The sequence below is a fragment of the Lissotriton helveticus genome, chromosome 10, assembly GCF_964261635.1.
Source record: "Lissotriton helveticus chromosome 10, aLisHel1.1, whole genome shotgun sequence".
NCBI lineage: Eukaryota > Metazoa > Chordata > Amphibia > Caudata > Salamandridae > Lissotriton > Lissotriton helveticus.
This window is the reverse complement of record NC_136071.1, coordinates 1,035,892,191-1,035,915,408: the sequence shown is the minus strand read 5'-3', so window position 1 is coordinate 1,035,915,408 and position 23,218 is coordinate 1,035,892,191. Positions and strand designations below refer to the sequence as shown.

Below are 23,218 nucleotides of genomic sequence, written 5' to 3'. Positions count from 1 at the left end.
CAAATCCTGGCTTAGAATTTGTGTGGGAAATCAGTACATGCAAACATGAAGGATAACGTTTAGCACTTTTTATTTTGGAGCTATTGGACTTGGACAAATACCTCCATTTTTGAAATTAAATTAAACTGGTAGTCTTAAACACTATTTTGTTTTTATAAAAGTTAATACTCTATTTATAGGTTACTTATGCCCCCGAATTATAATGCACCACACCTGTTCAAGTTAACTTCTCCATGGCTGGGTATTCAAACCACAAGATTATGAGTCTAAGTCATGAGTCTATAGATAGCTTCGGTCATAGAAAACATTAGCTTTACTAGATTTATCACAAAGTCATTTTCAGATTAAGATGTAGGTACATTTGCCAATGATTCTCCTTTGCCATGCATTATTGTTTTGTCCCTATCCCAAAACCTTGCTGTTGCAGTTCTAAAAATTGTGAGCAACTCTAGGAAAAATATTCACAATCAGTTGGTACTACAAAACAATCAGTTGTTTTGTAGTACCAATGATGTTTTTCGGCAACTGTCCTACGGGAGACAACATGTGGATCAAAGTTCTTCTACTAGAATATTGAAACCAAAATATCATCTGACAGAATTAATGTGTAGTAAATATTGCCCCATTGTAGTTAATAATAAAAAATGTACACCCAATGTAACAATGTTTTGTGAATGATGTTTAAGACATGGTATTTCTGCCAGATGATGTTATCTGCTAACACTAGTCTTACATACCACATAAAGAGACTGGCTGTGTTCTATGTGCTTTGTAATTTCCCAACACTTTATTTTGTGAAATTATTATTAAAGCATACAGTCCTGTTATGCCACCAACAGTTACAATGAAGAGTGAACATTGCATTTCGAAATGTGCATTAGGAATTTAATAGTATTAGATCAACTAAATGGATGAGAAACAATGCAAAAAAAAGAGTGCAGTTTACAAATTTTAAAATGCCAGTTCACAGTGCACAAAAGTATTCTGCAACTCATAATGGCCTACAAAACACAATGCATATATCACAAACCTCATGCAAGTTCTAAGAGAAAGGGCACGGCCACACCTGCTTTGCAACCATTTTTTGTGGTTACAACGCATAGAATGGGTAAAACCTGCTGAGGGCAGCAGATAATAATTTATAGTATGTAAGCTGTCAGTATTTTCAACTCCCATTTTGCTTGTGTAGGCTGGGGACATCTATTCAAGCAGGCTTCTGGCGGATGATGAAATAACTTGTTTCTTCCTCTTTTAGGGTCTGATGGGACCCCGAGGCCCTCCAGGACCACTTGGACCTCCTGTAAGTATAGGTGGATATAAGCATTACTATTTAGAAATGACCATGATCAATAGAAAAATAATTAGAAAAAAACCTACGGTATCATGGGCGAACAAAAATATGAGCTGTTCTCACCAGAAGCGAACCATTATTATTTTTTGTCTAACTGCATGTGTCAAAGTTTCCCGTCAAAAATTGGTACAGTGAACAGCAATTACCCAAGACAGAATTGCTGGCAGATTCCCATTATCCTCCATTGTTGTGGAACTCTGATATCCCTTTTGTAAACTTGCACTCCCATCTCAAGGCATAGCCATTTTGAAATGTAGTCAGAAGCCAATACAGTTGTTTACTAAATGTTGTCTGATTATATTGTTCATTTAGGGTTCCCAAGGATTCCAAGGCATTCCTGGTGAGCCTGGTGAACCTGGTCAAACTGTAAGTAATTGTTTTAATATATTAGCACAAACACCACACACACCTTCACTTGCAGGTAGATTGCAGCACTGTCTAAATCTCCATATTTTTATTTTACAAATGAACAGGGTCCTGTGGGTTCGCGAGGTCCAACCGGTCCACCTGGAAAGTCCGGAGAAGATGTAAGTAAAATTTTCTCAGCAATATTTTGTTTGATTTAGGAAGGAACTTATTTTATTGTAAAGATATCGACAAATTAAAACGACACAAAAAGCAGAACTAGAAAGACAATACTCCAAAACAAGCTTCTTTTTCAAATGAGATACTAAATAGGAACACATGCACCAATATAGAAACACGTGTTTTTCATGTGGGGTGAGAGAATTGCCTATTCATCTTATGTTGAAGCCAAAAGAGAAATATTAGGGCATCACCCTGTGATAGTTATACACTCATTGCCTATTTTGCCTGAAGACATACCACTGCTGGCTTCTACACTGACTACTTCTTGTTGCAAAACTGAAGTTTTCCCACAGGTTCTCCCCTCGTCCTGCTGTGACATAGATTCAGGAAAAGAGTATATTTATTAACTTTTTGTGTTCAGAACAGTTTTGCCTGAAGTCGACTCACTGAGAAAATATACAAAACAGCTACCACAAAGAAGTATCTCCCGAAGAATACTTTATTGGACAATGCTCTTTTTGGTTTCCATTCCTTGTCCACTTATAAATTGTAACAATGCCCCCAATTTGTATAAGTAACACATGATTTCCATCAGTTGTCATTTCATATGTTGTATGACATTCTGGAAGTGGAGATCTGTTCTTTCTGCCTTCATGGAGGAAAGCAGTTATGAAAATTCCAATTCCTTTAGACTAACTCAGGATGAAGACTTTAAAAAGTTTTACAATCCAAGTATAGATGAGGTGTGATGTAATGAAGAGGCTCCCAGATGACTTTCTTTTCATGAATTATGCATGTTTGTTGCACATTGTATTTTATTATCAAAATACACAAATGGCGAATTGAGTATATACAACATGTTCAATAATACATTAATGGGCCACTGTGATCACATGGCTTCAAACTGCAGCTATTATGCATAGTATGGCACCCTTAAAGCACTAGTTTTCGTTTTGTTGATGTGGCAGAAAAAGAAAGATTGAAGTAAACATTACCCAATTTCTTTCCCTTTTGATAATACAACTTGTTGGATGTACTCACTGATTCTTCTCTCTACTCAACTTCAGGGCAACCCTGGAAAACCTGGCAGACCTGGTGAGAGAGGCACTGTTGGTGGTCAGGTAACTCAATTTTTACTGTTTTGTTTGTTTGCCTCTGGCTTCAGCAGTTTAATACCTGCTGTAATCTTAAAAGTTAGTAATAATGAATAAACCTTGTTTGCTGATTCAGCATGATGGATGAATGAGAAAATATTTGTACTATTTTTATTGCTTCAGTTTATTAAATATGCTGCTTTGTAACTCTTTTTCAGGGTGCCCGTGGTTTCCCTGGAACACCTGGCCTCCCTGGCTTTAAAGGAATCAGGGTAAGACAATTGTTTCTTAAATAGGAAGAGATAATGCTAATACAACTGTGGTAAGCTTTCAGAAAAAATATAAAAAAAGACATACCAAAACATAGGTAAAAATAAGTTATACAGGGCATACAAACAGCTTCCCTGACTATTTTGTTTCCAACGTCATCATCCTGATATCAGGGCTCATAATGAAGCACACACTTGGTACAATCTGTATCATTGCATTTTACACATGCTTGTGATTAAGAAGTAACATAGAACTACAACATAGCCTCCTTTAAAAAGTTCCTGCTAGAGTTATACGTTTTCTGAATGCTGTGAAATTAAATAAAGAATATTGAAATTTAAAAATATGAGCCATGGATCCAAATACAAAGGACCTGATTTAATTCTTGGTGGTCGGTTCGTTTTCCACCATGGCAACCGATGAAAAGACTGCTCTCACCTGCCCGGAGGGAACAGCTGCTAAATTTAGAAATGTCTGTTGGGCTGACCTTTCTAGCATTTACAGGAACGACTGTCATGGCGGTTCCTGTGAATGCATTTGAACTCTGTCCTACGGCTCTGTTACAAACTGATGAAGCCTTACAGTGAAGATTCCAAAGTTTAAAAAAAAAATTCAAATACAAATACTCTAAGTGGGTTTTTGGGCTTGAAAATAAAAAACAATGTCCTCCTCGCTGTAGGAGCCAGATTCCATGGCGAAGGGGTAATCTTCTGTTTTTACTACACCTTACCTCCCGGTTGTGCCTGGTGTGACAGGCAGTAACCAACAGTTATATGTCCGCCCATCGTAATTGGGCAGGTAGACATACAGCCAATTCTTCATCGGCCCTTAATCCATTGGCCGTTGGAGAAGTTTGGTGATGGAATATTCTCCTCCATTGGTCAAACTGTGAGTTGACCATCATGTTAGTGGTACACACACTCTGTCGCTGGTGTGACAGAGTGTGTTTGCAGCCAACATTTATATTGAGCCCATAATCTTTTTTGCTAGGCCACCTGTTTCTAAGCACAACAGATTGGGAGTGATATAGGCTATCTAGTACAGTGCGAACGCTTTCCACCATTAATGAGCCATCTCCAACATTCAAGACATACTACCTATCAGTTTAGCCAGAGTGTAATCTCTATATAGAGATAAAATGCCCAAAACAAACATGGAGGTGTTGGTCTCTGGCCTACTTTCCTCCCTAGTATATCTATTGGATTCCAAAAACTATATTACGTTAACATGTCTTTATACAGGGAAAAGGGTATGAGCAAATTCACTTTAATTTATCTTCTAACTGCATGCAGTAGTTCAATGGTTCTGTCATGTACCACTGAACCTGCTTTGACCTTTGTGGAAGGTTAGGTTGTGGGACTGAAATATCCAAGTGAAAAAAGTAAGTCTTCGTTACACAGTTACATTATTTGATTGGATTAGCAACACCTATTCTACAGCTGTCTGCATTGTGTGACACACTTATCAATTTGGAAGATAAAATGCTTCGCTATATAGCTAAATCTAATGATGTATCCTCTGTCCATTATGTATATGAGACACAGTGTACATCTAGTTATCAGGGCATCCACAGAAAAGATTGACAGCACGGTTATTGACAGGTTTATATTTAGAATGTGATGAGTCTGTATTTGCATATGATGGGAAAAAGTTAATAGTACAGATGCAATGAACTAAAAAAACTGGATGATAATGGGTTGCGTAGAAATAACATATACATATCTTTTTTCAGGGCCACAATGGTTTTGATGGTGCCAAAGGAGGTTCAGGCAATGCTGGTGCCAAGGTACGTGTCATTTACCCAACACGGTTCAAATACATTTCTCTTCCATTTCTATCTATAACAAGGCATATATTACAAGATCAAGGGTGCAAAAGATATTTAGTACTTACTAAATAACTAAATTAGCTCACATTTCCAGATAGAGCCAAATTCTCCATTGGATAAAGTAATCTATACTGTGTATTTGCAAATGCACATCCGATTAAACATTGGTTGAAAAAGTAAACCATTAGGTAAAGTCCTGTGCTCTGTAGGCTCTTGCCCTCACAAAGAAGAGAACGACACAAGTCCCTGTATTATCATTGATATCAATAGTTTTGTCATACGTGAGTGGAGTCGCTTTCAATTATGTTGCAATTTTTTCTAGCAGAAATATCAAAATTTAGACAAATTCACTTAATTATAGGAAGGTTTGTATGCAGTTTGATTGGTCTTTCTCCTTGGATTACTCAGATTTTCATGTTACCTTAAAACATTTGTTCCTAGTGTGTTCCCTTTAGTTGCAATGTTTACTCTGAAGAGAAATGTTAAACTTTATAGATAGTCTTCTTTTATATAATCACTTCCTCACTTATCCATTTCCTTTGTAACCTTCATGAATATATGAAATTCAATGTGCCTACCATTTTGTTCGATATAACAACATGCTGAACAATGTGAAGTCATGATCAATGAATGGAAAAATCAGACAACTAAAATAAAAATCAACTGAACAAGAGTAAACAAAAACACAACACAATAATCAACACAATTAAGAGGATACTCAAGGAAAATGTACTTCTTGTGAGTTATCAATTTTATATTGTGATGTATATCTTGTTTTCACAATATAAAAATTGTCCTTTAGCTTTTTGAATTGGTAGGGGAGTTGGTTATGTTTTTCTGAATTCGGGGCATAGCTAAGGAAGAACATTTGCATGGTAGAAAATACATAATTGCTCATTAAACATAAACAATTGGGAAGGATTATTGCATAGACCTTACAGAAAATGGAAACCACAAGACTCGTATGTTACCGAATACATAGAACCTTCCTATAACATGCACAGCTTTGCTTCAAGGGTGTTTTTTTGTACATTACCAGTGCACTCATTTTTAAATCTTGCTTTTTTTGTTAGGGAGAAAATGGTGCCAATGGTGAAAATGGCTCTCCAGGTCAAGCTGTAAGTAGGCAAAATGCATTGTTTTTTGTGATAATTAATAATAAATAATGTTGTAGCTTTTCATATTTAAAATGGATAAGGGCATGATATTGTCATAGATATATAACTCGCTGGCCAATGCTAAAGTTTGAATTGACAAGTATGGTTCTTGAAATGTTCCTACATGTGTATCGTAATAAAGTTGAGCTAATTGTCAATCTTTATGCTTTTGGTAGGGTGCCCGTGGCCTCCCAGGAGAGAGGGGACGTGTTGGTGGCCCTGGACCAGTTGTAAGTAATGTTTAGTATAGCTTCTTTTCGAAACTGACAATAATCCACCTATCATGTAACAAATGGTACATGAACTCACTTATTTATTCCCCATCTTTTACTTTTCCCAGGGAGCTCGGGGAAGTGACGGCAGTGCAGGTCCAGGCGGCCCATCTGTAAGTACAAAAACACATTATTTACCTTTTAGTCAGCATTATACTAAGTTATCAATAAACAAAATAATGCTTTTGTTGCCATTGAATAAATAACAGAAAATATTCCAAACACTTTGAAGGGATATTATATCATATTTTATACTTGCTTTCCATAAAGTCTGTGTAAGCTTAGGTCTCTATGTTCAGATTTACTTGGCTTTGCAGAGATTCTGTAAAAACAAAACGCTTCACATAAATTTAGTTTCTTATCAGAGCAAACTATTTCCTAGAAAGTACTGTTGGGCATGATCTCTAGCATGCAAATGAGTACATCTCCATGAGGTGATCATAAAAAATAAGGAAAAGTGCCAAATAAACCAATACATAAAATATGAATTTAAGTTAATATAGGATAATCTGCCACCTGGTGTATTGGACCAGGATAATGCAAGCCATCAAGACGTTGCACTCCCATGTAGCAGCTAGCAAATCCCAATGGCTTAGTACTGTAATGGGGTGGAATGCCAAAGTGAATTGCCATTGCCTTGTTACCTAGATTTGGCAGTACTTTATTTCCAATAATACTAGAATGTTAAGGCCTCTAATTTCCTGCTATGATGCTCCGTGACCTACAGATCATGGGAGCAAGGTATATAAACAAAGTGCTGTGTATTTTGCCACACCCTCAATTTGTGATGTCATGATTTTATGCCACACTGGTCCTATTCTGGGCTCTGCTTTCTCCCCCACCCCGACCCTGATGTCACTCCCACATCCGTAGTACCATGTGTTACATTTTTATAGTAGTTTTTTCTGTACCTCTGTTGTTAATATTCTTCTGTTTGCAGTGGTGGCATACTGTTTTCACTCATCTTCCTGCAATGAATTATCCTGAGTGTTTATGTATTTTATGGTATACCATCAACAGTAGACATATACTAGCCCTCAGTGAGATGCACACTGAGAAAGCAGCATTGTTTTTTCTCAGAGACTGCAGAGGAACTGTTTATGCCAACATAAGAAGTATCAGACGTGCTAAGAACTTTCAGATGCAATCTGACATTATGTTCTTATGATATATCCAACAAGGACTGAAGTATGGTCTATCGTGTTGTGAGAAAGGCACTCCAAGATCATTAAAAGGCTCAAACACATGTACATGCAATACAGTTCCCCGTCTTGTACACTACAAGGATGTTGTCACTGAGGAAGTCTGTGATAATGGAGAGGCTTGCAAACAATGGCATTGAACTGCAATTTGATTTGGAAATCCCCTTAATTCATAGTAGGGAATAGTTGCAATGCCTGGGATTTAATTGGGGAACAATAGGAAGATATAAGGCATGAAGGAGAGGATGAAGAGTAACACAAAGGAGACTGGGCCTCATTAGGATGTCGGTCAGACTGCCACCGACAGGCCGTCGTGGCCGTCCAACTGAAATCCAGTAGAGCGGTCCGACTGCCTCATTATGATGCAGTCAGTCAGATGACAATGGTCGGAGGCACTGACTGACGTTCCACTGTAGGGATTACTATGTCCCTTTCCGACAACCTTTCTGTCAGAAAGGGACTTTGGGGCCCCTAGCAGGACCCCTTTCCCCAATGGACCTGTGGTGCCCCCCCAAACAGCCATACCCCGAGTGTCAGGCGCCACATGGTGTCTGGCACATGATGCATGGATGTTTAAAAACATACCTTTTTCAATTTCAGCTTGTGCTGTGATCCTTTTCGGGCCGCAGCACAAGCCACAATGGAAAAAGCTATGCTTCCCACTGCCGACACAGCAGTCACATCATAATTTGGCAGGTGGGACCACTGACCACTTGTCGATCAGTTCCAATCCCGCTGTGATGGAGGTCAGACGCTTGTCCAACTGCCATCATAATCTGGCCATTATGTGTGATTACCTTAAATAACTGATGCTTTTTTAACCTCCCCAAAAAATCCCTGGTGTTCTGTTTGCTGCACACTTTGCCTAGCTCATAATCCTTTTTCTCCACATTGCTGGTTTAACAGTTTAGGTTTTCTTCCACACCCCACTTCAATGTAACCACACCATTCCTTCAAGCATCCTTGTGGTTTTCTCATACTATATCACCGTAGAGGTATCTGCAGTGCACAAACGGATTGTCCCTATATATGCATAGGGCAGCTGGCAAACAAGGAGTTTCCTACTCTCTAAAATTCTGAGTTTATCACCCAAGCTTTCAGTATATGTGATGCCTGCAGGCTAACAAAAATACACCCTCTTGCTGGAGTCACATTGATTACTTAATGGCCATACACCAAATTTCCTCGTTGAGGAATCATGACTATCTACTGTGCTCTAGTAGTTCACAGTTCCATTGTGTTAACCCTACAAACCATCACATGCTGACAAGTCCTTGTTAAGCATTTCTGACAAGGTTGTTTCACACGAAACTTATTATAATCTTTCTCAGACCATTAAGGTCTATGACAAACATACTACATCATCGAACACACTGTATGTGTGTAATACCTATACTTTCATATGCCACTTTTGTTCGGTCAGTCAACTTACATTAAATATGTTGCCTCATCAACAACAAATGCAGAAAAGAACCCCTTACAACCATTCCTAGAATGAAACATAGTTAAATACCTTAAAGATACCAGAGTTCAAATATGTTAAGCTTGTGCTGACGTGATGATGAAATATTGCAGATCCAAGCATCACTTTTATGTCCATTGTTTCAAAAATCTTTAATTGCCCAGATTCCCATGGCTCTATTTTTAAAATATAAGGCCCACTTACAGTTTGAGCGGAGTGGTATTCACGGATGGAACAGTGATCTGTCTGATCACAAGTAGAGTGTTCCTATACATGGGATAAGTAGTTATGTAAATAGTGAGAATGATTTTACTAGGTGGGAATGCTTGCTGTAAAACCAAGAGCTGGGCAGACATGGGCTGACAGCAAAATTTGAGTTCTCACCAGTTGGGCGCAGAAAAAGCCAAGGTATTATGCCCTGAATCGGGATCGGCATACAGATATTGGTCTGGGAAACTCAGGTCTGCATGTCATTCTCTATTCTGGGTAGAAAAAATCACAATAGCCAGATTTAAGTGTGGACATACAGGATGGGAATGATAATTCTGGTCAGCTGGTATTCCCGCTACTAAATCTTGCTAACTTGTTACTAGGCCCATAATCAACATGTCTACGGTAAAAGGACGATTTGCGATTTGGAATAAGATACAACCCACTGCACCTGATTATTTTGGACTATGAGTGAAGCAAGATAGTTCTTCAATATTTAAGACTAGTTCTTATGTGGGCTAAATATCAAAATGGTTGTAGTCAGATTTTTAAGTTCTTTAAATTACTTTAAATTACCAGACTGAGCCCCCGGGATTTGAATATCAAATTCATATTAATACCATTCCAATCTGCTTTTACCATTATCAGGGATAAAATTCAGAATTGATAAATGTGAGGACAGTAGGCTTATCAATTTTGTTTAATCTAGTGCATTAACAATGTCTGCCGCCACATTTATGAGTTCATTTTCTTTCAATGTTTACAGGGCCCTATTGGTTCTGCTGGTGCTCCAGGCCTTCCAGGTGCCCCCGGTGCCAAGGTAAGGATATCCCTTCAGGTTGAACATTTCCATTTGATGAAATCTCTTCCTTTGCATGCTCAATTTTCCACCAGGAAAGAAGACCTTTTGAGTTGTGTTTTTCACCATTTATTACAAATATATATCCAGATTTCCATTAGCTGCCTAATGTACTTGACTGTGTATGGGTACTTTTAACCTGGTAATATCCCAGTTAAATATTTCCAATATGAAAAGTTTAGCCTAATGTCAAGGCATGATTTTCCTGTACCTACCACTGCTACATTGCTAGAGTAGCATGCAATAAGTTACAAATAGGTACAGTTACTCACTTATGAAGCTATTGTTTTGTGCATAACTTGAAAACCAAAAAATAATCTGGCATCCTTCATAAGACGTAAATCAACTTGGGAGGTTACTGCTGAATAGGTCATGCTGCCCTATGGCAAAATGTCTGAGTGACCAGTGGCCTTATATTGCATGACTGACCAACTATTACATATATGGAATGGATGCGCCAGACATTGGTTTGTATTAGAAGAATCTTTAGAACTTTTGCAAGGATTTTATGTACAACTTATTAGGCCTTTACTTCTGATGATTCATAGACCTCCCCATCATTGTTCTGTAGGCAAAGGCTACTAGCTCAGTACCTGCTCATACATAATTGCCACAAAATCCTACAAAAGAGGTAGCCAGTGATATGTATTATCATATTAGGATTTAATGTCTCCCTCTGTATCATCATAAAAAGATGCAGGTAAGTGTCTCTGTGTTTGAGAGATAGTGTGTTGGGTATGTCTGTGTTTGTCTGTCTATAAGAATGTGTGTCACAGGTAATTGAAAACAATCAAGGAAGATCTGCAAGTAATGTAGATATCTGTTTCCAACAGGGTGAAGTTGGCTCTGCTGGAAGCACTGGTCCTTCTGGTCCTGCTGGTTCTAGAGGAGATCCTGGCCTCCCTGGTTCTGTTGGCCCTGTTGGACCTGCCGTAAGTACATATCAAACATTTCCTTAATAATATTTACTTTGTTGAAAGAAGGGTGATACCTTGAATATTAGTAACACATATTTCTTTCTTTTCTCTAACAGGGAAATCCTGGTTCTAATGGTGTCGCTGGAGCAAAAGGTGCTGCTGTGAGTATTAGTATTTATAATGAGGTGCTTCTAAACATTTCCAGTGTGATGAGGAATATGATGAGTTACATCAAAAATAAAGATTAGACAACTATTTTTTTAATTAGTTCAAACATGCCCTTACTGTTTACTGCCCACAAAGTCAAGCCTTGCAGTAAGCAGTAGTACCAAATGTCAGCTATGATACCAAAAGAAGGTAATGCCTATTGGAGACTTCTGAAATAGTCTCAGCCTAATTTTCTGTTAGTACCAGATATCAGCTGATTAAAGACTTAGAATACAGCATTACCTATTGTTGCTTGCTTACATTCTCACCTTCGAGTTGAGTGAAAGAGTAGAGAAGTGAAGCAGACTGGGCAATTGATGGTATATCCTTACATTTTTGTTAGTGGAGTGATGTCAAGTGCCCTTGATACCCATGACATGACAGGGCACGCAGCTTTGGCTACACATTTTGAGTCACCAGATAACATTCTGCCTGCATTTCACTGTTTGATGGAACAGTGTGTGTGAAGCTGGTGGGGAACCAGAAAACAAAAAAGTGAGGATGTGTTGGTGGTTGTGGGGAACACCTTTTAAAAATAAACAGGGGGTACAGGTGATGCCGCCTCCCCTTTTAAAATAAAAGCCACAGATGGCCATGGAAACACGAGCAGTTCCAGAACATGGCAGACCCCCATGGAAATGCCACCCTTCCTTGAACAAGGCAAACATTTTCAGAGAAGGGCAGCCTAAAAATAAACAAGGTACATAGAGCACAGAGGTGATGGGCCACTAAAGTGGGATTCTCACTGTGGTTGACTCGCCAACTGTAATTATGTGCCAGGGAATTTTTCAAGTGCGATGTGCTAGTATCACATGACAACATGTAAACCTTTAGCCCCTCAACAACCTTGTATTAGCGGCTTGAAGATTAAGAGTAAGCGCAAGGAGTGGAATCTAAAGAAAGGGAACAAGTATTTTAGAATCTTGTAATTATTTTTTTGCTCGTGACACCGCTTTTATGATCATGTAGACCATGGGTAGCAAGGGCAATGCCAGCTCTAACAAAGGGGATATCAACATTCTAAGCTGCTCCACTGATGTTCCTCGGTTAACGCTCCTCGTATTTGCCCTTGCTTCCAGCTTGTGCCCATAAAATGAGGCAGGAATTTAACACTTATTAATGCACTCTATAATAGGTACTAATCTTTAATTGTTTGTCAAGGGTGATAGTTAATATGTGACATGTGCCTATGTCATTTAGGACTAAATTCATGTTACTTTTTCTAAATGATGTAGATTTTTTTTCATAACAACTGTACCTAAGTAATTGTTTCTCTTCTACAGGGCCTTCCTGGTGTTGGTGGTGCTCCTGGTTTGCCTGGTCCACGTGGTATTCCTGGCCCACAAGGGGCATCTGGCGCTGCTGGTTCCAGGGGACTTGCTGTAAGTACAATTGTTTTCACATACAGTGCTTATTTGCTAATTATTTCAAAGCAAGTCACACAAATGATGAACGCTCCTGGTCAGTAAATGGACACCTCTTGATACAGAATAATCATAATATCCCTTTTTTTCTGTTTTGCTGTAGGGTGACCCAGGAACTGCTGGTGGAAAGGGAGATACTGGCTCCAAGGGTGAACCTGTAAGTAACAAACAGATTCTTTCAAATATAATATTCTGGCAGGGTTGAAAACCTACCATCCATGTTGACCTGATCCTTGTCTCAAAGTTTGCTGTATTTGTCTTCTTCAGGGATCTGCTGGTCCCCAAGGTAATTCTGGTCCATCTGGAGAAGAAGGCAAAAGAGGTCCAAATGGTGAGCCTGGATCCTCTGGCCCTTCAGGCGCTGCAGGCATAAGGGTAGGTTTATGATCATTGTGGTTATGAAATTGTGAATTAGGAATGGCAAACATAATCATTTAGCTTCTGATATCTTTGTAACTATGTCTTCAAAGAACATGCACAAGGCCCTCTATAAGTCACAACATGGGTACAAGAGTAGCAAATGTATCCCTCTCTCTCTCTCTATATATATATATATATATATATATATATATGCTATATATTCGGCCCAACCTCTTCTCCATCAAGGTTCCCCTCTCAGTCAGAAGCGCCAGGATACCCGTAGGGTGACAGTCAGCGCTATATATATATATGTATATCATCCCTATAGCAAATGTGCAATATCAATGGAAAATTTAGATTTAAATTATATATATAATACTGGACCTTCAAGTGTTCATTCCTAAAAATTATAAAAATGTGCTCTTAACCCATATTAATTGTTGTCCAAACACTTAGGGGTCCATTACGATGTCGGCGGTTTGCCTCCACCAGGCTGGCGGAGGAAACCGCCCGACATCGCAAGCCCAAATTCCCCCGCCATATTAGGATGGCGGAGGGGAAGGCGGTGGTGAAAAACACCGCCCGCCTGTTTTCTGCCCGGGTCGCCTTGCGGCCAGGGCGGAAAACGAGTAACATGGAGGCGGTGTCTGTTAGACACCGCCCGCCATATTACTATGGCCTTTTTTCAATGCTTTTCTGTGGCGGCAATGCCCCCACAGAAAGGCATGCGGTGTTCACTCGGGGGACCCCCTGTGGGCCCCCAGAGTGAAGGCGAAAGGGGGGTGGCCATAGGGGGGTACCTGTGGTACCCCCCTGCCTTTGCATACTCGAAGAGGCAGGCACCGCGCAGTGCCTGCCGCTTCGATTGTGCAAAGGCGGGCTTTTGTTTATTAACATTGTGGCGGGCGGTGCAGTGAGCATCGCCCGCCACAATGTTAAATTGAGGAATGCGCCCGCCACTGTGGCGGGCGCATCCTAATGTCAAAGTCGGGACCCCCGCCCTTTAGGCGGGCGGTCCCGATTTCCGCTAGGGTGCCATCCTAATGTGCCCCTTAGTTACATATCATTATCAAGAAACTATCAAGTTGCGCATTGTGAATGCGAGTCAGTTGTATATGGAAATCCTTCCACTTTGACCATCATTCCAGAAAAACTTTGTAAGGGCATTATGTATTAAGATGTCCTTTTTAACGCCATATATTACATGTAGTCCGCCATAGTGTCCATATCAGAATGATATTATATCTTAAATTAAAATGACTAGAATATCCTCAGAACACTTTAATGTGCGCTAGTACCTTTATGAATTATGCCAAATCTCCCTCAGGTTGCTTAACATTCAATGTAGTGCATTCATGGACAAAGTATTCTAATTGTTTTGCTTAATGACTCTACATAACTTTTTTATTGTATTTAATATGTTTATTTATCATGTTGTAGGGTGTTCCTGGAACCCGTGGTCTCCCTGGTGCTGATGGCAGAGCTGGTGGAATGGTAAGTTTAAAGACTGAAATGACACTGAAATATTGCTATTACTGCTCATGATTCATGGTTATGTTACTCATGGTCATTGTATTTGGTGTTTTCTAGGGCGCTCCTGGAAGTCGTGGTTCTTCTGGTCCTTCTGGTGCTCGTGGTCCTTCTGGTGATGCAGGACGCCCTGGCGAGCCTGGTCTCTTAGGAGCAAGGGTATATTGAAATTTAAGTTTATACATTATGATCTTTTGGAATGTAAGGAAATAACTTTTAATAAAAGACAAAGACAATCAGTGAAATGTATTATTAAAATGTTCAGGCCTAAGTCAAAAGCTGAAGATTTCTGAGCATGCTTGAGCATGGTACTTGCTTTCAGGTATGAGAGCAATTCTTGAGTTCTGTGTCACTAGTAATTCCGTATAATCAGTCATTATGCAAATAATACGCAGCAGATCCAAGTTAAGAAAATAGTACAGTTTTTAAATCCTGTGGAACATAGTGACTTTAGCCTCTGGTATTATCTATCAGTGCCCATGTGTCATAGAAAGCACAAAGTGGCATGAGATCATTCACTTTAGAGGCGAACTGTTGCAATTCAATCCTCTATGTCAAAGTGAGGAAGTTAAACAGACATCAGTTTGCATATTGGAAATGTTATCTTAAGAAAGCCGGGATGAAAAACCTGTAGCTAGTTGGGTGACACCATTTCAAGAATTAGCATTTCAATATACAACTATACATCAATAATATTATAACATAATTAAACCATCATCTATTTATCAAACAATACTTAATAATTATTAGGATCCTATAGTTTTGCCCTAAGTAAATGTTTGAAGTAAAACATATCACAAAAGATAGCATTAATACTAATTTATAAAGAAAATGTATTGCCCCAATTGATTCTCTTCACTTTGATGCAGTTAGATTCGTTTTTTAATACTAAATAGTCTTAATGAAATGCTTGAAAGTATCACAATGTAGAAATAATGTATTTGTGTATAAGTAATGTTAATTGAAGTAGCTACAATTTTCAAAAGTAAGTATATGAGATAAGCATCAGTACCGTTTTTTTTTTAACATAAAACATTTTTTTTGTTTTAGGGAATTCCTGGTTTTCCTGGTAATACAGGCCCTGCAGGCAAAGAAGGTCCCTCCGTAAGTGTTTTATTCTCACGTCTGAAAGCAGTGCAACATGTGTAAATATTTTAAAGAAGATAATGTTAACAAATAAGCATACTTTACTAGTCTGTTCTAACTATGTGGGCAGGGCTGTTGATAATACCACAACTGATATAAAGATCAGATGGGACAAACCAGGTCTTTTGTAAATTGAGATGAGTAATAATGAACCCTTTTATTTTTTAGTGCTTCAATTAACTAAATGTTCCAGTTAGCATTACATAAAAATGAATGAATCTAAATTGTGGTTGCTTTGGATACAATAATGGCCAACTGGAGATGACTAATTTATAGCATTTGGGATTGTGGAAAAGGACATGTTTAAATCCAGCTATGCATAGGGATATGTTTTTCTGATCAAATGGCTAAATGGAATCTTAAAGATGCCTGGCCATATACTAATGAAAGCATGTTTTATCTTTTGTAGGGTCCACAGGGCATTGAAGGTCGTACTGGCTCCGCTGGTCCAACTGGTGCTAGAGGCGAGCCTGGCAGCATAGGATTCCCTGGTCCAAAAGGCCCACCTGTAAGTAACTTGGCCTATGATATGAGTGAAGTGCCACCCACACCATCAGAGACGTTTATGGCATTGGAAATCTTCATGAGGCAAATTCAGACTTCCCTTAATTATAACGAAATTATTGTCCTTAATTAACATGGAAAATGTTGCCACTTGTAGTTTTATTGCCATAAGCATTTTCTGGCAAAAGTGATATCCAAATCGGTGAAAGGGTAAATTAAATGCTTATTAAAGGCAGCCCACCATGATTTTACCTTCTTTGTGGATCAAAAGGTAGCTAAATTGGACATAACTATTTTTCTCTGTTTCATGGTTGGCCAACAATTCAACACTTTGACTCTGTGTGGTTGGCTTTACCCATCAAAATAAAAGTTAATTTCAATTTGGAATTTGCATAAAATGAAATTTGTTCACAGTTTCTTTCCGCTATCAGTGCCATAATAACATCCGCAATCTAAAATTAAAATATGCTCTTTATCTTTTTGAAATCAGAACATGAATTGTATTATGTGTAATCAGATTCTGTTTATTATACACAGGGAGAGCCTGGTAAGAATGGTGACAAGGGTAGCGCTGGACCTGCCGGTGCTAGGGTATGTATTTGTTTCTTCTTTTGTATTAATACATTATTTGCAATCATAGTGAATCTAAAACACCCATAACACCTATAGCTATGCTACATTGTTAAAAACAAAGAGATGAATTGGAAACAACCATTTTATCAGCTTTATTCTGCCTCTTATATCAGGGTTTTATTGCAAATTAGGCTTAGTTCTGGTTTTTGTGTTTATACAATCTGCCCAATATGCTATTTTGGGAAAACAGCGTGGCCAAAGCAGTACGGTAATCTGAATCCCATGCACGGATTAATATTGATTGCAAGGACTGTTCCTGTGTATTAATACCCTACCTGTCTAGATTGCCTAACCCTTAGGACATATTTCAAAACATGTTAGCAAATAAATCAACAGATTTGCGCTTATTATTCAATAACGTACTGAAGTTAAATCGTACACCCTGAATGATCCCCATATGCTGGCTTGAGTGGGTTTATTAGTATTTACTTTTGTCCAACTCATAGACGTGTTTCTTTTTTTTGAGAGCAAGGAGCTAGAGCAGTTTCCTTTTTTTCAAGCAGAACAGCACATCTCCTGAGATAATGGTGATAACAAGGATACAGAATCAGGCAGTAGATTAGCATGGAGTTTGATTACTAAAATGCAGGGTAGTGGAAGTGACATCGCACACCCTTTGACCTTCAATTACATCGCCGGTCAACCCCTTATTCCATCAATAGGCTGCTATTTGTCCCTTTGAAAGGCAAGGGAAAATGCATTGAGTGCAAACTATAGTAAACTGGGCTAACAGAGCCACACTTGCATTCTGACTATGCCACTGCCTTCCTGCCCTGAGACCAAGTGTAAGAAAGGGCAGTGCCAAAGATGACAAATTGAATACCAAGGACACAAACCTCTACCCCTCACGACTCTTAATTAACGTCCATTTAAATCAGAACTTGCAGGATACACCTAGTCTTTACAGGTTTCTGACAACAGCTTGCAAATAATTGAGCCATAAAATAATAGGATATGCTTTTTAAAGTAAAACAACCACTGAAGACGGGTTCTCATTAGTCACAGTTAAAAGCAATCCCTCAGGTTAAACAATAGTAGTGGAATATCTGTGCTAATCTGATGTGAATCATTTTATAAATGGTTCCATGCTAAACAAACAGGACCAATCATGGTCCAATATCCCTTTGAATTACTGAATGAATAATCCATTGTAATCATGGGGAATTTAAGTTTTTCTAATTCTAGGAGAATTGAATGTGGATGCAAAAACTATGGGGCCTATTACCGCCCGCCATCGCTGGTGGAAAAGGGACTGCCCGCCATAGGTGCGGTAGTCCCGCAAAACCAATTAGGATGCGCCCGCCACACTGGTGGGCGCATCCTGTATGTTTACATTGTGGCGGGTGGCAGCACCCGCCACAATGTAAAAACACATGTTTTACATTTCCTTGTACAACATGTCAGGCACAGTGCGGTGCCTGCCACCTTGTACATGCAAATGAAGGGGGGGTACCAAAGGTACCCCCACGTGCAGCACCCCACCCTCCCACCCCCCTGGGGGCCCGCAAAAGGCGCCCAAAGGCATTTTCCGCCTGTCTTTTTGCGGCTGGAGCTCCATCGCAAAAGACAGGCATCCAAATGACCATGGCGGTGCCTGCACGGCACCGCTTCCATTGACCCCTTGTACCTGGTCCCGCAAGGTGGGCGGAAAAGGCCCGCCTGGCGGGACCAGGACGGACGGCCTTTCCGTCCTCCGAGGTACCTTTTCCCTTCCCACCGCCATCCTAATTTGGCAGTGGGAATTTTAAGGACGATGGAGGTAAATCCACGGCCACCGGGCCGGCGGGCCTCACTGGCGGTCGCAAATTTACCGCCATTGTAATCGGCCCCTATGTTTGTGCAGGCCTATCTCAAACTGTAACAACACTTGCTCTGTGCTCATGACAGCTGATTAGTTAGACTACTGCCAAGATATTAAGAAGAAGAGGAGCTCAGATGCATTATAGTCTGATGCTATGGTGCACCTGGGTAAAGTGTATATAAACTTATAGCAAACCAGTCGAGAAATAGCATGTCATAGTTTGAACAAAAAGCATGCACTTTTTGTAACATTTAACAATACAAGTGTAATGAACGGTAATTTTTTTTTAGGGAGCTCCTGGTAACGATGGAAACAATGGTCCCCAAGGTCCAATTGGTGTTCTGGTGAGTATCATTTTGTTTACTCATGTCATGCTATTATCTAATTTGCAATACAAGCACCTCTTCATGTAATCATATTTTTTCTTTTCTAGGGAAATTCTGGTGAGAAAGGTGAACAAGGCCCAGCTGGTGCTCCTGGTTTCCAGGTAAGAATTTCAATTGTATAATTTTATCAAGAATCCTTTGAAATCTCATGGGAAACTAGGAAAAATATGGCTGTTCAAGCATTAGCATAGGTTCATTCTACTAGCTTAAGTGAAGGTTGCTCTAGTTTGCTGATATCTAATGATTTTGTTTATTTTTTAATAAGTCTGTTGAACATTTGATATGTTCACACTTGAAAAATTGTATGCATTTGAATGTTTCTTATTTCCTTTTTAGGGTCTGCCCGGTCCTGGAGGTCCTGCTGGAGAAGTTGGCAAGCCTGGAGACAGGGTAAGTAATACACTGAGAACATAAGATGTTTGGGAGTATGTTAGAGTTGCTATCAATGAATAAAGACAGCTCATTATAAATTGAATGGCTGGTGATTAACCCAGTGGGAAAATTCTTTTTGTAATGTATTTTGAAAAATGTGCTTTTATTGACACCTACTTTGAACATGGTAGGTTTGTGGTTCAGTCAAAAATGTTAAAAAGAGGCTTTCCATTCATTAATGGCTTTCTTCCAACCAGTACTAGTATAATACAATTGTTTGCTAGTAATATTAATTGATATTGTGATAGTACATATTATTAATATTAGTAGTATTAGTAGTCATAGTAGGAGTAGAAATACTTAAAAAATAACTGTGAATACCATCCCTTGCCAGGGCCACTCCATGTCACCTCTTTTCTGTTATTAGCTAACCCCTACTACTCCTCAGTCTTCTTCTACTAAGCTAAAACTGGGATTTAATGTACAGTTTTAAAAACTTGTGCTTTCAAAATGAATTGTGAAAGGTTGTATAAGGGGATGTTAAGATTCAAGAAGGAATTCCAGAGGCAGTCGGGGGCTATTATTTATACACTGAATATTACAGGCTGGAGAACCCTGATTGAACTCCTGACATCACTCTTCCATTTCTAAAGAAGCCACTAAAATGAACAGATGCCATTTAAGGGCTGAGCACTCGTGAAAATCTTCAGTGATGCTAACGCAAACGGGCACTATTAACCCTGTCAACAACTTAATTTACCTTTTATAATGAAGAATTATTGTAATGGACTCAGGTTTTAATTTTGGATTTCACTTTGTATTCAAGACATAGACGATGAACACTGTACAGCATAGTGTACACTGTTTTCTTTTAGAATAATTGTCTGATAGGATATTTTAAAATGTATTGAAACTGTTTTTCTTTTTACAGGGTATTCCTGGTGACCATGGTCCTGCTGGTCCGGCTGGTGTGCGAGTAAGTATGAATTTATCATTTGTATTTTGTCAATTAATGTGATGAATTTTCTAACAGGCTAATTCTAAGCCAAACAATAAATTGAAAGTCAGAAGCACATGTTGTTTGCACACAGCGTTTGAGTCTGAGATGGATGCAAATTGCACTTTGACTCAGACTTTTCCCCACACAGATTCCTTGAGATACTACCAGGTGGAATGTGAATGGGTGAAATAGTCCTATTCCTTATTTAACCTGCGAGCATAGAATCAAGGTGTGCATGTTAGAAAAAATCTTTATATGATATAGAAAATGTCTTCAGTGAAGGTCTCTTGGTGCCAGCAGCTAATATGTGCATGTGGCAATTAGAAGCTACAAATATGGGTTTCAACCTTTTACATAAGGCCAAATGTGAAAACATAGAGATAGCTGATTCCAGAGTCGAAGGGCAAACCATAAAAAACCCAGCCACCCATTGAAGATTTTTTTAAACCTGGACCTGAAGAAGTTTTGATTAGGCAGATCTTACTGCTCCAGTTGTGGTGGTGTAAGGAAGCAGTCTTGCTTTGTGAAAATCAGGAGCTTGCCCAAACAGGCACTTGTGTACTTTTGAAAGAGATTTAAATAAAATTGTTTTGTGGATAGGAAGTCAATGTAATTTGAGCAACAAAATCCCAGCCTTCGTAAAATTTGGGCATGGTAGACACAATGGGGCAGATTTACAAGCCCCGTACGCCACATTTGTGCCGCCGTTGCGTCACTTTTATGACACAGCGGCGGTGCAAAGGCAGCGCCATGCTGCGGGGTATTTACAACGTGATGCATCTAGGGAGATGCATCACGTTGTAAAGCCCTGCACGACATGTGGGCGTTCTGGCGCATGGGGGTGAGGAGGGGGGGTGTTCCGGCACAGGAACGCCTCATAAAAGTGGCTGAGTGAAATCTACAAGATTTCACTCAGTCACTTTTACGGCCATGCTGCGTCAAAACCCTGCGCCTGCTTGAAGCAGGTATAAGGATTGACGCAGCATGTTAAGCATAGGCGCACCCCGAGCCTTGCTGGAGCTGCGTCGCGCTAGCGATGCAACTCCAGCAATGCGTCACCTTTACGGCAGCAGATGCATCACGCATCTGTCTATTCTTGCCCCATGGTGCGCCGCATTGTAAATGCTGCCCATCCATGGTGGCGGCAAGAGGTATCTGCCGTGACGCAAAATAACTGCAGCATCCCTGCTGATAAGCAGGGATTCATGTGCCAGTTATTGTAAATTTGCCCCAATGAGTATCTTGATTTTGAACCATTTGCAGACGTCTCAGTTGGCTTTTTGGATGCCCAATTAAAGGACATTACAACAGTGAAAACCAGTTCCTATTTTGGCAGCAACCACAGATCTTCTAGCAACTGCCTCAAGGAAAAACTACAAAATGTACTAATGGTATTTCACCAAGGCACATGGCAGGAATGACTGCCGTATTGTCTCACGCTATGTAACCCTTATTTCCACCAATGACTTATTTTGTTGCTTTCCATAAGACGTTTTTATTGGAAACATTTTTCAGCGAGATAGTATTTCTGGTATTTTCTTTATGACATTCCATCCATTTTTATTTTATCGAAGCATCTCTCTTGAGATAAATATTAGCCTCCATTAATGTAATCCCTGGTCCTTTACAGGACTTGGCAGTGACTTGCTTCAAGCTATGGCAGCTTGTCTAAAAATTAAGCTTGGTGAACTGAAGCAAATCTTGTGAAGCTCCAAATGCTTTTCTTTCTTGATGTTGGACATTGAAGTCATCTATCCTTAGAAACAATTACATTAAAGGTGAAAAATATTAAAGCAATATTATCATTTTGAAAGGAAAGTGGGGACATTCATATCTTACAAGCAATAACGATAAGGGCCCATTATGATAGTTAAAGTGGGAAGGACATTCAATTAAAAACTACATGAAGAGTGGACACGGTGCTCTATTTGTTGTTTTTCTGTTGGACGTAAATTACAATCACATTCTGGATCTTTCGATTTTGTTTTTCATTCAATTTTCATTTTCACCCTTTTGAGTTTTGTTGTGAAATAATTTGTTACTGTCTACTGACAGGTAGCCACGAACAATGTTTGTGTGGCTTAGAAAACAATACGCAGAATTATACATAGTTCTAATCATTTCATATGTTACCTCTGTTTGTCTACTGACCACACCACTGGAATGCCATGAATCAGTACTTCTGAATATATGTTGCCATGCCTGCTGAGGACAGAATTTTCATACGAGGCATATTTCTACTCCTCTCTCATAACAACAATTTGCAGCACATTCTGAGGAATTTTCTGAATTCAAAGATATTGCCTCAAATATTCCATAACGTAATCTCTTTGAAATTGCTTAAGCAATGACTGCGAGTAGAGAGGTAGAGTGGTAGAGCAGTAACAGTAGAGCTTGTAGTAAGCAGAAGGAAGAACTCTGACAGACTGAAGTGAAATCTTGTTTAAGGTTTGCATTGCAGTGGCATATGTATGAATACTGCATTATTAAATAGTAATTTCAAACGTAAACGTCATAACCTTTCATTATGCAAACTTGATACGGGGTTGATTGTAATTTACATTTCCGAAATCTTTAGCACTTCAGTTAAATATGTGTGGGTGGCAAACAATGTTATTAGGAATTATCTCCACATGCTGTTCACAGAGACAGTGCCTCCATAAAAACATCAGAAAAGCAAGATTAACATAAATAAATATAGAACT

General features: G+C 39.2%; 1 protein-coding gene across 1 annotated transcript in view; it reads left to right on the top strand.

Annotated features, from left to right (window-relative positions):
- COL1A2 (collagen type I alpha 2 chain) overlaps window positions 1-23,218 on the top strand; it is a 73,194-nt gene that overhangs the window by 16,745 nt on the left and 33,231 nt on the right. The window contains exons 6-29 of the mRNA XM_078663741.1: window positions 1,256-1,300; window positions 1,664-1,717; window positions 1,825-1,878; window positions 2,947-3,000; window positions 3,192-3,245; window positions 4,976-5,029; window positions 6,145-6,189; window positions 6,405-6,458; window positions 6,569-6,613; window positions 10,141-10,194; window positions 11,067-11,165; window positions 11,267-11,311; window positions 12,641-12,739; window positions 12,885-12,938; window positions 13,049-13,156; window positions 14,582-14,635; window positions 14,732-14,830; window positions 15,722-15,775; window positions 16,227-16,325; window positions 16,859-16,912; window positions 19,046-19,099; window positions 19,189-19,242; window positions 19,478-19,531; window positions 20,445-20,489. Coding sequence (XP_078519867.1) covers window positions 1,256-1,300; window positions 1,664-1,717; window positions 1,825-1,878; window positions 2,947-3,000; window positions 3,192-3,245; window positions 4,976-5,029; window positions 6,145-6,189; window positions 6,405-6,458; window positions 6,569-6,613; window positions 10,141-10,194; window positions 11,067-11,165; window positions 11,267-11,311; window positions 12,641-12,739; window positions 12,885-12,938; window positions 13,049-13,156; window positions 14,582-14,635; window positions 14,732-14,830; window positions 15,722-15,775; window positions 16,227-16,325; window positions 16,859-16,912; window positions 19,046-19,099; window positions 19,189-19,242; window positions 19,478-19,531; window positions 20,445-20,489 — 1,485 coding nt within the window. The remainder of the gene's footprint in view (window positions 1-1,255; window positions 1,301-1,663; window positions 1,718-1,824; window positions 1,879-2,946; window positions 3,001-3,191; window positions 3,246-4,975; window positions 5,030-6,144; window positions 6,190-6,404; window positions 6,459-6,568; window positions 6,614-10,140; window positions 10,195-11,066; window positions 11,166-11,266; window positions 11,312-12,640; window positions 12,740-12,884; window positions 12,939-13,048; window positions 13,157-14,581; window positions 14,636-14,731; window positions 14,831-15,721; window positions 15,776-16,226; window positions 16,326-16,858; window positions 16,913-19,045; window positions 19,100-19,188; window positions 19,243-19,477; window positions 19,532-20,444; window positions 20,490-23,218) is intronic.